Here is a 15276-nt window from a genome sequence, read left to right as displayed (position 1 = left end):
AATATCAGTTGTAAAACTGAGCACTGCTTCGGGAACGGCTTCAACACTCCCGTTTTTCCCGGGAGTCTCCCGTTTTGTTATTTCTCCCCAAAAAACTCCCGTAATTTGTATGGCCCAAACCACGTTATATGAATAATCACATCAATATATTATTCCAAGGTGTCCAGTTGCCAGATCTTGAATGAAACACATCCTACTCACACAATCGACACATCATACACATTACAAATCATTTATGACCTCAATCTGGCAACCAAAACCCATTTGCGCTGTTGATATCCGCGCAGGCAGTGGACGCGGGGTGTTAAATCAAGCATCACTGGTAGAGGGGAGGAGAAGACTCAGCTGGTGCTCCGGTGATAAAAACTAAATATACATGTACATTTAACAACAGCTGGATGGAAGAATTGAATTTGATATCCCGAAGCCATATCGACAATGCCCACGCCTTTTGCAATGTGTGTCGCACTGATTTTAATATCGGACACGGTGGGAAAAATTACGTTACTCATGACGGCACAATTTGTATGTATTTAGCCTGCCTCTGCCATCCAGCACCCCCCTTCCCCTCACCCGGATTTGTGTACCCAAATGTTGACAGATAACAGGCTGCGTGTGTGACATGACACGAGATTAAACAACTCGGGCAATGCGACGTTGGAAAGTACCTCCTACTGAAGCCTCTGTCCTCAACTATGGAGAACAGCTGGTCATCCAGGGCCATGAATTCCATCATTTTCCTCGTAATTGCTTTGGTCTTTTTGCTGCTCATACCAAGGAATGATAGGAGAGGCTGCTGACTTGTGGCTGGCTCTGAGCTCTGGCTAGCTTTAGCCGCTTCCACTTTTTAGCTTCTTTTTTAAAATGGGCATGTTCAGCTGGGTGATGGTTGATCCGAAAGTTGTTGTGGTGGTTCCCCCACGGTTTACTTTGGCCAATTACTTTGGTAATTTTGGCCCAGAGTGGGGTCAAAATGACAATTTTCTCCTATAATTATGGAACAAAATGTACAGGTAAAAACAATAACAACCGTATTTGTACTTCAGATCTTTGTTTTGTTGGGCCAGAAAAACGAGCTTCATACCATGTGACCCACATTCAGTTTTCAACCACCATTAAAAATGGAACATTTTACTCACGGAGCCACATTGAGAGCCCCATATCGCTGGGACTGAATCATTTAGGGCCTTACAAATGAAGATACAAAATGGAAAGTTTGTTCAGAATCAGAAACTAAAAGGATATTAAGATATCTTTAAGTTATAGGCACCCCAACTTTAGAAAAACGCCACTAAAAAAGTGCTTTTCTCCATTTTTGGACTCTCAACATTGGCGTATAATGCAACAAGAGCTGCTGAAGTCAACTGATTTTAGTAATAGAGCTTCATATCTCTGTGTAAAAATACAATCATGACACCGACACATTTCTAAAGGTATTCTTTTGACCTGTAGTTTTGCTCCAAGGCGAAAATTGTCGTTTTGACCCCCCTTGACACAATAATGGATGACTCTGGGAAAAAAAAATAAATCTTTCTTTAAGGGGTGCCTTTATCCCCATTGTACCGTAACATCTGAAAACAGTGCCGTATTTCTTCATTCAGACAGTGTTTTCTTCTCTCTCTGTGCAGATGAAGGTGTTTGAATGAGAACAGTGATGTCATAAAACACGTCTCTGTTGTCTAACACATCTCACATGCCTCCACTAGTGGAGTGGACCACACCAACCTTTACTCCTGCGGCACAGGCGCGCGCGTGGTGGCCACCGTGGTCCTCTTCATTTTTGCCGCCATCTGTAACCTGGCACTTCTCGTGAGTGTGTGGACGTGGCCGGCAGCTGGCGTCTCACCTGTGACCTCTGATCATAAGCCTTGTGTCAGCTGACCTCATGATGACCTTCATCGTCATGCCGTTGGACATGGTGTGGAACGTGACGGTGCAGTGGTGCGCCAGTGCTGCTGTGCTTCCTGAAGCTGTTTGCCATGCAAACCTCCGCGTTTATACTGGTGGTCTCCGCGTTTATATCAGTCTGGACCGACATCACGCCATACTGCGCCCGCTTGACTCATCCATCGCACATAACAGAAACAGAAAGATGTTAGTGATTGCTTGGAGCCTCAGCGCACTGATCGCATCACCACAGGTGCAAACACACATACAGTATACGGACCATATCAACATTGTGTTTATCCCTAAAATCTCCTCTGAGCTCATCAAAATCATAAAACTGACTTTCTTAATACACAAAAATTTTCTTTAGAATAACATGCACTGATGAGTCATTCACAATAAGACCACTAATGTGCATTAAGCTTTCCAGTAGAGTATAGAGTTAACTTAATATAACGTACCATCCTCCATCGTGGACTCCAACAACGCCGTGGACGTGTCCAGCGCACTCTCCGTCCCATTGCTCGCCGGTTTAGATAGCGTCCATTTGGTCAAACCACTTCCTCTTTTCCTTGATATTTCTGTCGTCACTTTTAAATGATGTATGAATAATTCCCCTTTCTGCTGGTCAGAGTGGATTGTGAGGGGGGTTACTACACTTGGTGTCCTGTATGAGAGTGGAGTGTTGAGATCCTTTGAAAATATGGTTCAATATTTTGGGATTCCCAGATCTCAATTATATAAGTATTTACAGCTGCACCACCTGCTCTGTGCTGTTTTTGGGAGTAGCATACACCCCCCTAAAAGCAGCAGATACACTGGGAGGGGTGATTACTGCTTTTGGGAATGGTCATGAGGCATCAGTGTATTACTCCCTGTTCATTCAGAGTCTGGGGGGCGGAGCTTTAAGTTCTCTCAAGAGATTATGGGAGAAAGATTTAAACTTAGTAGGATTCTAAAAAACATCAAGATTCTATTGGACCCCCTCTAGATTGTATAGGCTGAGTCTTAAAGTCACGCCCACCTGCTGGCGATGCCAATCAGAAGATGGAGACACAACCCATGTTTTTTGGTGGTGTGTTAAGATCCAAGAATTTAGGTTGAGGATTCAGAGTATTGTGTGTGATGTATTGGGCACTCAAATTTCATTTTGCCCCAGACTCTGTATTTTTAGTTAATGGGGCGGTCATTAATGGGGGGGGGATAAATGCAAAAGAAATTGGGTCCTAGCCGGTGTTATGATCACCAGACAGATCATTCTTACGGGATGGGAGTCAGCTGGAGCATCCTCATTTCCAGAGGGACGCACATATAGAGGAAATGTCTTATAGAAGGTTAGGCAACTTGGATTTATTTAATAAGAAATTGGGCAGATATTTTGCCTTTTTGGAAGCCTCCTGGGGAGGGGGATATGTGTGTATATATATATATACACTTTTTTGTGTGTGTGTGTATACTTTGACCAAAGGGATATTTGTTGAGGGTGGGGTTGGGAATTGGGAGGGGGGTTAAAAGTTGATTCTATGTATATATGTTTTGCTTATAGGTTTCATTTGTTAGAATCAATAAAAAGTGTTACCGTAATCAGGCAAAAGAAAAGGAGGGACGAGTCAACATTATGACACAAATGCTGTTGATTGAGCTGAAACTTTATTGAACCCGGAATATCAGGGTATCCATACTTAACTTAAGTACAGGGTTTGTGTATTTTGTGTGAACTTGTGTACTTCACAGGTGCTGCACTAATGTGAGCAGAACGCATGTTTATAATCATTGCATGGAATGTGTGTATGTGAAGCTGCTCTACAGTGAGATCCTTTTAAAGTGCTGAATTATGCATCAGTTCTGTCAGTGTGCTCTGTCAGAGACAAGGTCATGGGATAAGGATGACGCGTTTCCAAGGCGACACTGGACTGACCCCCTCCCTCTCTTCTTCCCCAGGTCAAACTGCGCCTTTTCATCACACACACACACTTGAATTATTAATTTACAATCGTCCATCTCTGACATTTTGGCCTGAACTACAAACAACTCAAATGGAGCACAATGCATTTCATCAGGACTTTCAATTGAAAAGAGTTTAGTGCATCTCACGGTCGCTTTACAGTGAAAAATCAGTAGTGCGGCCAGCGTACACAGAGTTCCCTCTTGTCAGGGAACCAGGTTAACAGTTGTAACCTGAGCATGCCCTTTCAAGTCAGTCACTTCGACGCTGCATCAGTTGCTGATGCTGTGGGTATCCTATACCATCGCACCATGCTACTGACTGCACACGCGTATAGCACTACTAGCCAAGAGGGTAGGAAAGCGCAAACCCAGTCTCCTCATTGTTTTGAATAATATGAAGGAAGGAGAGCTTAGAAATTCTGTATACCTGCATAACTCTCCAAAAAGCTCTCAGAGCCATGAGGACAGCAAGCAGTTCTAGGCGATTTTTGTGGCAAATACTTTGCACACCTGTCCAAGTGCCGAAAAGAGAAGAACATCGCACAGGGCTTCCTGGCCTGTGTCGGACGCATCGGTCTTGACGACTTTCGGCCAAGGGCTACACCCTTCTGATAAAACACGGTCGTTCTCTCATCACCAGGAGATGTAAGAGACCACGTTGTCACATGTGATGAGAGACCCAAGAGTTGGCCGAACATTGGAGAGGCCTCATACAGGTATGTAATAAGCGTAGAGGGGTTACAGCAGACGTTTCCTTCGGCAGTCGTCAAGCTCAAATCCTGCTGAAATTGCCACAGTGGTAGGGCTTCCCTCTGCTTAATCAAGCACCACAGTATAGATCAAGTCGGGTTTCATTCCAAGAAGAAAACTAGCAGACTGTTTACAACATGCTTTTTGCCCAAACGCTCCAGATTTGCAAGCAGCAGATCCCTGTGCATACAGACTTTGAACTGGTATGCAGTCCCAGCAAAGGCGAAATTGAAGAATGGCCTGTAATTCTGTAGAAGCCTTTCACTACCCATTGCATCTTTGGCACATCCCAAACCGTGTCATTGGAGGAGAGGATGCCGTTAAAGCGAGGCGAACACCTCGCAAATTGAAGCACATAGTTGTTTATAGTTTTGTACCTTGTGCAACCACAACAGGGTTCAAAAACTTTGTTGGAACATGAAAATCATGGTACAGAGCCAACAGAAAAACAAACCGTAAACAGTGCTCCATATCCCAACCTCGATAGATATAGTGAGGAGAGGGGATTGGCCTCAGCTTTTGCAGAAGTAGTATGGTGGGAGGAGAGGGGAGTGGATTTGGCTTTCAAAATGAAAGTGAGCCAAGAGAGAAGCGTTTGAGTTATGTGCACTTACAATAAATGCAATCAATCTCTGCGTGCACTGCATCAGCCTAGACAACAACAGCGCTCATACTGAACAGGTAAGGCCGCTTGATATGGTGTTGAGGAGTCACACACGGCTGGGTCGGTGACAAATCCTCCTCAAATCTCTGTGCTCTGTTCCCATCCTTGTGCCTCCCTCGTGCAGTTCCTCAGAAGCTGAAGGAGTATAGCTGGAGAAAAGGGGAACGGCTTCAATCTTCAGAATGAAAGTGAGCCATGAGCAGAGCGTCTTGATTTTCATGCGTCCATAGTAAACGCAATCAGTCCCATCGAGCGCCTTTTACATAAATGGTCTCAAACGCGGAAGTGATAAAGGATACACTGTTTGTCAGAGCACAGGCAGGGAGATAGAAAAATATTCCATTCGCTGTTAAGTGTGCAGATTCAACAACAAAGCAGAGTTTCAGACATCCAGAGCATGAGAGATGCTATTGCGACCCTTAAGAGAAAAATTTATGAAATGGCGCTGTGCTCCGGTTTATACACGATGACGACAGCTTTAGGGGCGAAGTATCAAGCACCATCTGCCAATGGATTTGCATGATTTTAATGGGCTTCGCAGATCAACACTTCTTAGAGGAGTTCCCATAGCGTCAGCTACTGATGCAGAGTCAAAGTGAAAAATCATAATAATTTTGTCAAATAAAACATGGTTGCTACAGTTTAACCACAGTAATACTATGGTTAATTTGTTGTACAAATATGCTTTTTATTACTATGGTTTCTCCAGGAGCCAGTAAAAACAGTTTCATGGTAAGAACCATGCTTTTGGTAAAATGTACCAAATGTACTGTATGCGAAAAAAAAAAAAGGTAATGATTTCCATTTTTATTTGCATAGTTTTGTTTTCCCTGTATTGTTATTATAGTTTTACCTTGAATGTTATGATTAAAATATGGTTACTGTAGTAAAACCATTGTACATTTTGTGGTTATGGTTGTCCTACAAATACCAGAGTTCAACTATTGTTACCGCAGTAAAACCATGGTTAATTTTTGTAAGGGATGGATAAAGCTTTTGCGAGGGAACCAAAAACGATTTCAGAAAATAAATTGCATACCTGTCCTCTAAGGGGCACCGTAGTAATCAGGAAAATGTACATACATATAGTGCACAGTACACATACTGCAAAATTATAATATGTCACATATGAAACGTTAAGCTGTTAAGTGTGCAGATTCTACAACAAAGCAGTGTTTCAGACGTCCAGAGCATGAGAGATGCTATCGCAACCCTTAACTCTTTCCCCGCCAGCGTTTTAAAAAAAAAGTTGCCAGCCACCGCCAGGGTTTTTGACGATTTTCGCTAAACTTTAATGGCCTGCAGAATATTTTCTTCCATGAATAGAATAAAAACGATTTTATTTTATCTTCATTTGTTCTTTTTTTATTGCGACTTGAACAGAGGTCGGTTTTGTCAAAAAACAACATTTCAGACAAAAAGCTGATAAAAAGGCATGTTTATGTCTGATATTTTGAGCTTCTCAGTACTCCACTTCTTCATGTTTGAGACGATCGCAGTCTGTTTCTTTGATCAAAGAGTTGCGTACTCTTTCAAAACATGCGGAGGGGTCTTCCTTACCGTATAACACCTAAAACATGGAAACCCAGAAAATTCTGTGTTTGGCGGGGAAGCGTTTTTTCATAAAACACGGAAACTTCTTTGCCTAAAAGCAAAGGCTCAGATCATTATTGTGATATATAGCATCTTCATATATTCATGAAAGAAAATATTCTGCGGGCCATTAAAGTTTAGCGAAAATCGTCAAAAACCCTGGCGGTGGCTGGCAACTTTTTTTTAAAAACGCTGGCGGGGAAAGAGTTAAGAGAAAAATGTATGAAATGGCGCTGTGCTCCGGTTTATATGCCCACGATGACGACAGCATTAGGGGCGAAGTATCAAGCACCATCTGCCAATAGATTTGCATGATTTTAATGGGCTCCAGAGATCATCACTCCTGAGAGGAGTTCCCATAGCGTCAGCTACTGACGCAGAGTCAAAGTGAAAAATCATAATACTTTTGTCAAATAAAACATGGTTGCTATAGTTTAACCATAGTAACACTGTGCACCGTACACATACTGCAACAATAGTGCATACATACTATGATATTCTGATTCTGAATGCCAAAGTCTTAATTCCTGCTCCGTTTGGCAAAATTAAAATAACAATAACGACATAATTGTGCTATATATATTCCGTTAGCCCCATGGAGTGTAAAAGAAGGAAACACATTTCTATGTAACGCTGTTTTATTTGGCACTGAGGTTCATTACAAACAACTGAAGGAAGAAAAACAGAAATTATATCAGCTTTAAAATAATAATAATAATAATAATAAAAAAATAATAATTAAAAAAAAAGAAATCACAAATAACCACCAGATGCAGATTTCATACAGGTTGCACTGAAAACTAAAGACAATTCTGATGCTTCCATCATTTATATAGACACTATTATTATGATGACATCACGAGGATGATCATCAGCTGAATCTCTTCACCAGAGTAACAGCGGAGTAAAGCTGCAGGAGCGTTTGGTGCCGAGAAACAGTTTAAAACAAAAGAAAAATCCAAAAGTTAAAGCATCAATGTTCTCATTGGTACAAGCGTTTAAATGGGCATCTACTACACTAGTCTGACAATCTCCTTAACAATAGACATGTTGAGCAATCCGTCACATCTGAAACGTTAAATATAAAACAGTGTATAAAGCAGCGAACGGGTATTGCATGTTGTAATTCTGAAGCCTTTTCTTAAATATCTAAAAATACGCTTCATGAAGTTAAATGTTGATCTGTGTATCGTTCAATGTGTCTGGGTCAGGACAGATATAATGACTTTACTCAACAGTCACACTATTTCCTTTAAAAGCTCACATTTCTAACATATTCAACATTCTCAAATCATAAAGGGAAGCAGTTAAACAGTCATAACCGAAGAATAACATTAACAAAACTAATGTTTGATCTATTTTGGCAATATTTCCCAAATGTAGCAGAAAAAGAGGGACAATAATAAATCGAAGAAAAGTTCTACACGAGAACAGACTTTTCTTTTCTCCACTTTTTGTTTAATCTTGTGGCTTCTTAAAGTTTTTATATTTTGGTTTCACAGCAAGAATCAGAGTCCAAGAAGACTTTTCTGTGAATCTAGTTCAATCAGATCTCACGTGTGGTAAAGCGCTAAGCTGCGTACACACTGCAGGTCGCCAGTGGCTGGCGGTGAAGTCGCTAGTGGGCGTTCCCACTACTGGTTGCCTAGTAACGTTTATAAATGACATTCACGGACGTCACTCCATTGCTGTACGTTGAATAACATATCTGATCATTTATATGGTTTTGTTTGCGGTCATACATGTGACACATCTTCAAAACAAATCATTTAATAGTTCATTTGACAGACTATTTTATTATTTAAACCTACTTGGAATCCCCGCGATCTCAGATACACCTTTCCACGCAGTATTTTTCTTAAAAATGTCCATGTATGTGGGAAGAGACATATCATAGAGCACTGGAACATTGCTAACAGCAAGAATTAGCCTTTCATCCATCTTTCCGTTACTGCAGGAACAGAGAGAGAGAGAGAAGGATCACGTGAGCTCTCCCGTCTTCTCTCCTATTGGCTGTCGCTTCCGTAAGTCGCTCTTAATTTGAATAAAGTTGAACTTGTCTCAACTATGTCGCGTCGCTGGACACGCCCACATCTAGTCGCCAACGGTCACGACAGCTCGTGTCGCCGGAAGTCGCTGTGCTCTCATTGAAAATGAATGGGATGGTGTCGGTGTCGCGCGCGATGATGCTGCTGGCAGTGTGTACGCAGCTTTAGTCGCGCGTGATGTCGCTGGCAGGGTCTACACAGCTTTAGTCGCGCGCGATGTCGCTGGCAGGGTGTACGCAGCTTTAGCCGCGCGCGATGTCGTTGGCAGGGTGTACGCAGCTTTAGTCTCGCGCGATGTCGCTGGCAGGGTGTACGCAGCTTTAGCCGCGCGCGATGTCGTTGGCAGGGTGTACGAAGCTTTAGTCGCGCGCGATGTCGCTGGCAGGGTGTACGAAGCTTTAGTCGCGCGCGATGTCGCTGGCAGTGTGTACGCAGCTTTAGTCGCGCGCACAATGTCGCTGGCAGTGTGTGCGCAGCTTTAGTCACGCGCGATGTCGTTGGCAGGGTGTACGAAGCTTTAGTCGCGCGCGATGTCGCTGGCAGGGTGTCGAAGCTTTAGTCGCGATGTCGCTGGCAGTGTGTACGCAGCTTTAGTCGCGCGCAATGTCGCTGGCAGTGTGTGCGCAGCTTTAGTCGCGCGCGCAATGTCGCTGGCAGTGTGTACGCAGCTTTAGTCGCGCGCGCAATGTCGCTGGCAGTGTGTGCGCAGCTTTAGTCGCGCGCGCAATGTCGCTGGCAGTGTGTACGCAGCTTTAGTCAAACATTAGCTAAACCGATCTGCAACGCGCAGAACAATAAACGTCAGCTTGTGTGCTTTGAAGAAAGAGGAACTGACCGCGTTAAACACATACGAGGTATTTGGTCATATCAACACTATCGCTAACCGCTATTTGGCAATTTCAGCTTCAGACACATTAATAAAAAGCAGTCGTCATTATTTCTGGCATTATTAACATATGAAAATATTCGCTAGTCATTTCCAGAATACAATGGGAGGTAATCACGAGCGCTTAAAACAGCTTGCGCTACTCTATATTGGGTTCTGAGCGTCACGCTTTGGTAAATGGTCAGGCGGACAACAATGAAGAGAGTTTGTGGTGCACCGTTAAATAAAGTGAAGACAACTGTTGGATCTTTGGACGTCCCTCCAATTTAGCAAGAGGCAGAACGTGAGTAGCAACGCTCAGGAAACACTTTCAGGTCCATCAGAAATCTTCTAGAACGGTTCTGTGGGCATCAGTTCAGATCCGTCAGAAGGCTGGCACACGGGCGGGCACATCTCAGAGCTTTTGGTTGAGGTAGAAAGGCTTGACCAGCAGTAGGCAAAGGGTCATCTCGAGAGGTCAGAGGTCAGGCTGAGGCACAGGGTCTTTGGATGTCCAGTGTTTTGGTGGGAGGGGTTTACAGGAAAGGGGGCGTGGCCTGTGGCTGCACTCAGGCTAATGCGGTGAATTATAAACGTCCGATCACAACGCACACAGACACCAGTCAAACTCTTAATCCTATGAATGTTTGGTTTGTTTACAGTCGTTTGTTGTAGTTCTGCTACACGCACACGTGTGTGCACTTTGGTCGGATTGTTTGGAAACTGTCAAAATGTTTCCTCTTTAATAACCGACAGACATCGGATGCGAGAAAGTAAAACTAATAACTCTAATGTGGTTTGGTTTTCCAATCAGTGGCTCTGTTCCAAAACCTAGTGAGCTCCCTATCTAGACAGCATTTAGGTGTGTAGCATGCCAACAATGCCAATTCAAACAGTGGCCATCGTAATTATTCCTTCAAAGACAACATGCATTGGTGTTTAATATTCAAGTATTATTTTGAGTATCATGTTGAGCTCTATTGGAGTCAACTGTGATGTTGCCTAAGTAGTGTGCTTCACACCAGTCACTTCAGTTAGTGTGCTGCCTATGTAGACAGTAGGCAGCACACTAGGGTTTGAGACTGTGTGAGAAATACTCTTACATTCATCATTCACACATCTGAGGCCCTGAAGAGACTGTTTACACTGAACTCTGACGTGTGTGTGACTGGACAATTACATCATGGAAGGCTTTAGTGGGGATAAAGGAGGGAACAGTGCAGCCGAGAGGGGAGGGGAGGGGAGGGGAGGGGTGTGTTCACACAGTGCCAGTGCTGGTGCCCGCGTTTGTGCCCGGCGGGTGGAGAGGTTCAACTGTGACCTCACACTGACCTGTAGCTGCCTGATGCTCTGCTGTAACACCCTACAACACAAGAACATTCATTACAAATGAGAAATAAAACCGTGTGTGTGAGCAGTGTTGTGTTGATCTGATTAGTTACTGTAATCGAATTACATTTGTAGTCAAAAAGTAGAGTTACATTTCATTTCAATTGCAACACATTTCAGTCACGCTCATGTCTCAGGAGGTTAAAGTTCACAGGATACAGTTTTTCCACATTTATCAAGGATTAAAAAAAATTATATTTTTTATAAATATTGTACTCACAAAGAGCTATTTAAAATATTTTAAAGCCGCAAGGTGAAAAAAAAAAAAAAAAGTGTCTGAAATTTTTTGTCTCTTCAAATAATTGTTTTCCATCTTGCCAAAAAAAAAATTCTCTCTTCAAAAAAGTTTTTTTTTCCTCTCATCAAATTTTTTTTTCCTCTCTTCAAAAAGACTGCATGCAGTACCAACCTTGGCCACCAGGTGCCACTATCAGTAAACATGTGATCTTATGCTTTTAACGCTTTCTCTGTTGCTATATAGCGAATAATACATTTATTCATATATTTATCAGGTTACATATATTGGATATGTGTGGGGCGGCTGTGGGTCAGGTGGTAGAGCGGGTCAGCCACTAATCTCAGGGTTGGCGGTTAGATTCCTGGCCCACATGACTCCACATGCCGAAGTGTCCTTGGGCAAGACACTGAACCCCAAGTTGCTCCCAATGGCAGACTAGCACCTTACATACAGCTCTGCCACCATTGGGGTGTGTGTGTGTGTGTGTGTGTGTGTGTGTGTGTGTGAGAATGAGTAAATGAGTCACAGTGTAAAGTGCTTTGAATACCGCTAAGGTTAAAAAGGCGCTATATAAGTGCAGACCATATGGCATTCGTTGTCGTTTAACAACTGGAGATATTTTTTGATTTGAAATTGTTGTTCTTTCTAAACACTCGTATGTCGTTTGTTCAGTGTTACATGGTGGAAGGAATGTATCGAGGGAAACATGAGGAAATTATTATGTCTGTCCTTTTGAAGTGTTAATACTGGTGGTAATGTTAATATTGTTGTAAGTAATCTCATTTATAAATGATCTTTTTGATTAGAAATTAATTACTTACAACAATACATTCCTTCACTTGCATCTTGTAACACTGAGCAAACAGCATTCAAACAAATAACTCTAGAATAACTGATAGTGGCACCTGGTGGCCAAGGTTGGTACTGCATGCATTGTGTTTTTTTTGTTTTTTTACTAAAACCTAAACCAAAAATAAACAGAAAATTCCATGATGTTATTAATTTCCATAATTTAGCAGTTTTAAAATGTCCAGTGTATGACCATGTGAACCTGTAGATAAACATGTGTAAGTGTGTGCGGTTCACCTGTGACGTCAGCTCTATAGCATCAGCAGCGGCGGCGCGGTCGGGGGCGTCTTTAGCTGTCGAGTCTCTCTGTGAGACGCTTCCTCCAGACAAACTCCAGTCGCTTTTAGTGCCCTTATTACAGAAGAAACTACACACACACACACACACACACACACACACACACACACACACACACACACGGTCAGCACAGTTCATCAGCAGTGTCTGTTATGGGTCAGACATTGGGACAATATAACAGACGTACTTGTGCCGGTATCCAAGCATCAGGAACAGAGTGCAGAATATGATGCAGGCCATGCCAATGTGAATGCCAACCACGATGCCAGTCACTGAGCCATCAGGATCCTGACGACAGTTACACACACTCTGCCCTACTGCGCGCGCACACACACACACACACAGTCAATACACGGACACATCACAATATACAGTCCAGTTATACGGACATTGAAAAATATTATTCTTGATAACATTGTTCAATTTATTGTTAATGTTTGAGATTTATTTCAGTCCATGTTAAAGTCCTTCACATTCTCCGAGGATCAATCACTTAGAAGCAGTATGTGAGACAGATGAAGTATGTGAGACAGATGAAGTATGTGAGACAGAAGCAGTATGTGAGACAGATGAAGTATGTGAGACAGATGTAGTATGTGAGACAGATGTAGTATGTGAGACAGATGTAGTATGTGAGACAGAAGCAGTATGTGAGACAGATGTAGTATGTGAGACAGATGTAGTATGTGAGACAGAAGCAGTATGTGAGACAGAAGCAGTATGTGAGACAGATGTAGTATGTGAGACAGATGTAGTATGTGAGACAGAAGCAGTATGTGAGACAGAAGCAGTATGTGAGACAGATGTAGTATGTGAGACAGATGTAGTATGTGAGACAGAAGCAGTATGTGAGACAGATGTAGTATGTGAGACAGATGTAGTATGTGGGACAGATGTAGTATGTGAGACAGAAGCAGTATGTGAGACAGAAGCAGTATGTGAGACAGAAGCAGTATGTGAGACAGATGTAGTATGTGTGAGAGATGCAGTATGTGTGAGAGATGCAGTATGTGAGACAGAAGCAGTATGTGAGACAGAAGCAGTATGTGAGACAGAAGCAGTATGTGAGACAGAAGCAGTATGTGAGACAGATGTAGTATGTGAGACAGATGTAGTATGTGTGAGAGATGCAGTATGTGTGAGAGATGCAGTATGTGTGAGAGATGCAGTATGTGAGACAGAAGCAGTATGTGAGACAGAAGCAGTATGTGAGACAGAAGCAGTATGTGAGACAGAAGCAGTATGTGAGACAGAAGCAGTATGTGTGAGAGATGCAGTATGTGTGAGATGCAGTATGTGAGACAGAAGCAGTATGTGAGACAGAAGCAGTATGTGAGACAGATGTAGTATGTGAGACAGATGTAGTATGTGAGACTAGTAAGAGTGTTTAATCCAGGTTTATTGTGGACTGCTCATTCAGACCCATCATGACTCCTCTGTCTCCATCTAGTGTTAGTGACGTCACACTGCATCACCTGCTGTCTCTGTCACACGCTTCACCGTCTCAGCCAATGAGACGAGTCGCTTGTTGCTGATGCTGTCGCCGTTTCCATTAAACGCAGCGATCTGAATCTCATACACTCCTGCAGATTCTGCAACAACCAAACACACACTGACAGTGAGACACGGCTGTGAGTGAGTGTATCTGTGTGTGTATCTGTGAGTGTGTGTGTGTATCTGTGAGTGTGTGTGTGTATCTGTGAGTGTGTGTGTGTATCTGTGAGTGTGTGTGTGTATCTGTGAGTGTGTGTGTGATTGTGTGTGTGTGTGTGTGTGTTGACTAACCCAGGTTAGAGATGGTGTTTGTGTGTGTGTGTGTGTGTGTGTGTTGACTAACCCAGGTTAGAGATGGTGTGTGTGTGTGTGTGTATGTGTGACTAACCCAGGTTAGAGATAGTGTGTGTGTGTGTGTGTGTGTGTGTGTAGGTATATGTGTGTGTGTGTGTGTGTGTTGACTAACCCAGGTTAGAGATGGTGTTTGTGTGTGTGTGTTGACTAACCCAGGTTAGAGATGGTGTGTGTGTGTATGTGTGTGTGTGTTGACTAACCCAGGTTAGAGATGGTGTGTGTGTGTGTGTGTGTGTGTGTGTGTGTGTGTGTGTGTGTGTGTGTGTGTGTGTGTGTGTGTGTGACTAACCCAGGTTAGAGATGGTGTGTGTGTGTGTGTGTGTGTGATCTAACCCAGGTTAGAGATGGTGTGTGTGTGTGTGTGTGTGTGTGTGTGTTGACTAACCCAGGTTAGAGATGGTGTGTGTGTGTGTGTGTGTGTGTGTGTGACTAACCCAGGTTAGAGATGGTGTGTGTGTGTGTGTGTATGTGTGACTAACCCAGGTTAGAGATGGTGTGTGTGTGTGTGTGTGTGTGTGTGTGTGTGTGTGTAGTAGGTGTAGTGATGTGTGTGTGTGTGTGTGTGTGTGTGTGTGTGTGTGTGTGTGTGTGTGTGTGTGTCTAGCAGGTTAGAGATGGTGTGTGTGTGTGTGTGTGTGTGACTAACCCAGGTTAGAGATGGTGTGTGTGTGTGTGTGTGTGTGACTAACAGGTTAGAGATGGTGTGTGTGTGTGTGTGTATGTGTGACTAACCCAGGTTAGAGATGGTGTGTGTGTGTGTGTATGTGTGACTAACCCAGGTTAGAGATGGTGTGTGTGTGTGTGTGTATGTGTGACTAACCCAGGTTAGAGATGGTGTGTGTGTGTGTGTGTGTGTGTGTGACTAGCCCAGGTTAGAGATGGTGTGTGTGTGTGTGTATGT

The 15276-nt window shown here is 43.1% G+C and overlaps 1 protein-coding gene and 1 pseudogene across 1 annotated transcript in view; one reads left to right on the top strand and one right to left on the bottom strand.

The window, feature by feature from the left end:
* Window positions 1-1663: 1663 nt before the first annotated feature.
* LOC127656118 (gonadotropin-releasing hormone II receptor-like) lies at window positions 1664-3633 on the top strand (annotated as a pseudogene).
* Window positions 3634-10970: 7337 nt separating this feature from the next.
* LOC127655823 (immunoglobulin superfamily DCC subclass member 3-like) overlaps window positions 10971-15276 on the bottom strand; it is a 13041-nt gene continuing 8735 nt past the window's right edge. The window contains exons 10-13 of the mRNA XM_052143816.1: window positions 14003-14119; window positions 12715-12841; window positions 12468-12597; window positions 10971-11117 (exon numbers count right to left, since the gene is read on the bottom strand). Of these exons, the coding sequence (XP_051999776.1) occupies window positions 11013-11117; window positions 12468-12597; window positions 12715-12841; window positions 14003-14119 (479 nt within the window). The 3' untranslated portion in view covers window positions 10971-11012. The remainder of the gene's footprint in view (window positions 11118-12467; window positions 12598-12714; window positions 12842-14002; window positions 14120-15276) is intronic.

Source organism: Xyrauchen texanus, chromosome 15, assembly GCF_025860055.1.
Source record: "Xyrauchen texanus isolate HMW12.3.18 chromosome 15, RBS_HiC_50CHRs, whole genome shotgun sequence".
Taxonomy (NCBI): domain Eukaryota; kingdom Metazoa; phylum Chordata; class Actinopteri; order Cypriniformes; family Catostomidae; genus Xyrauchen; species Xyrauchen texanus.
The sequence above is the reverse complement of the archived record's forward strand: the minus strand, read 5'-3'. Positions and strand labels throughout refer to the sequence as shown.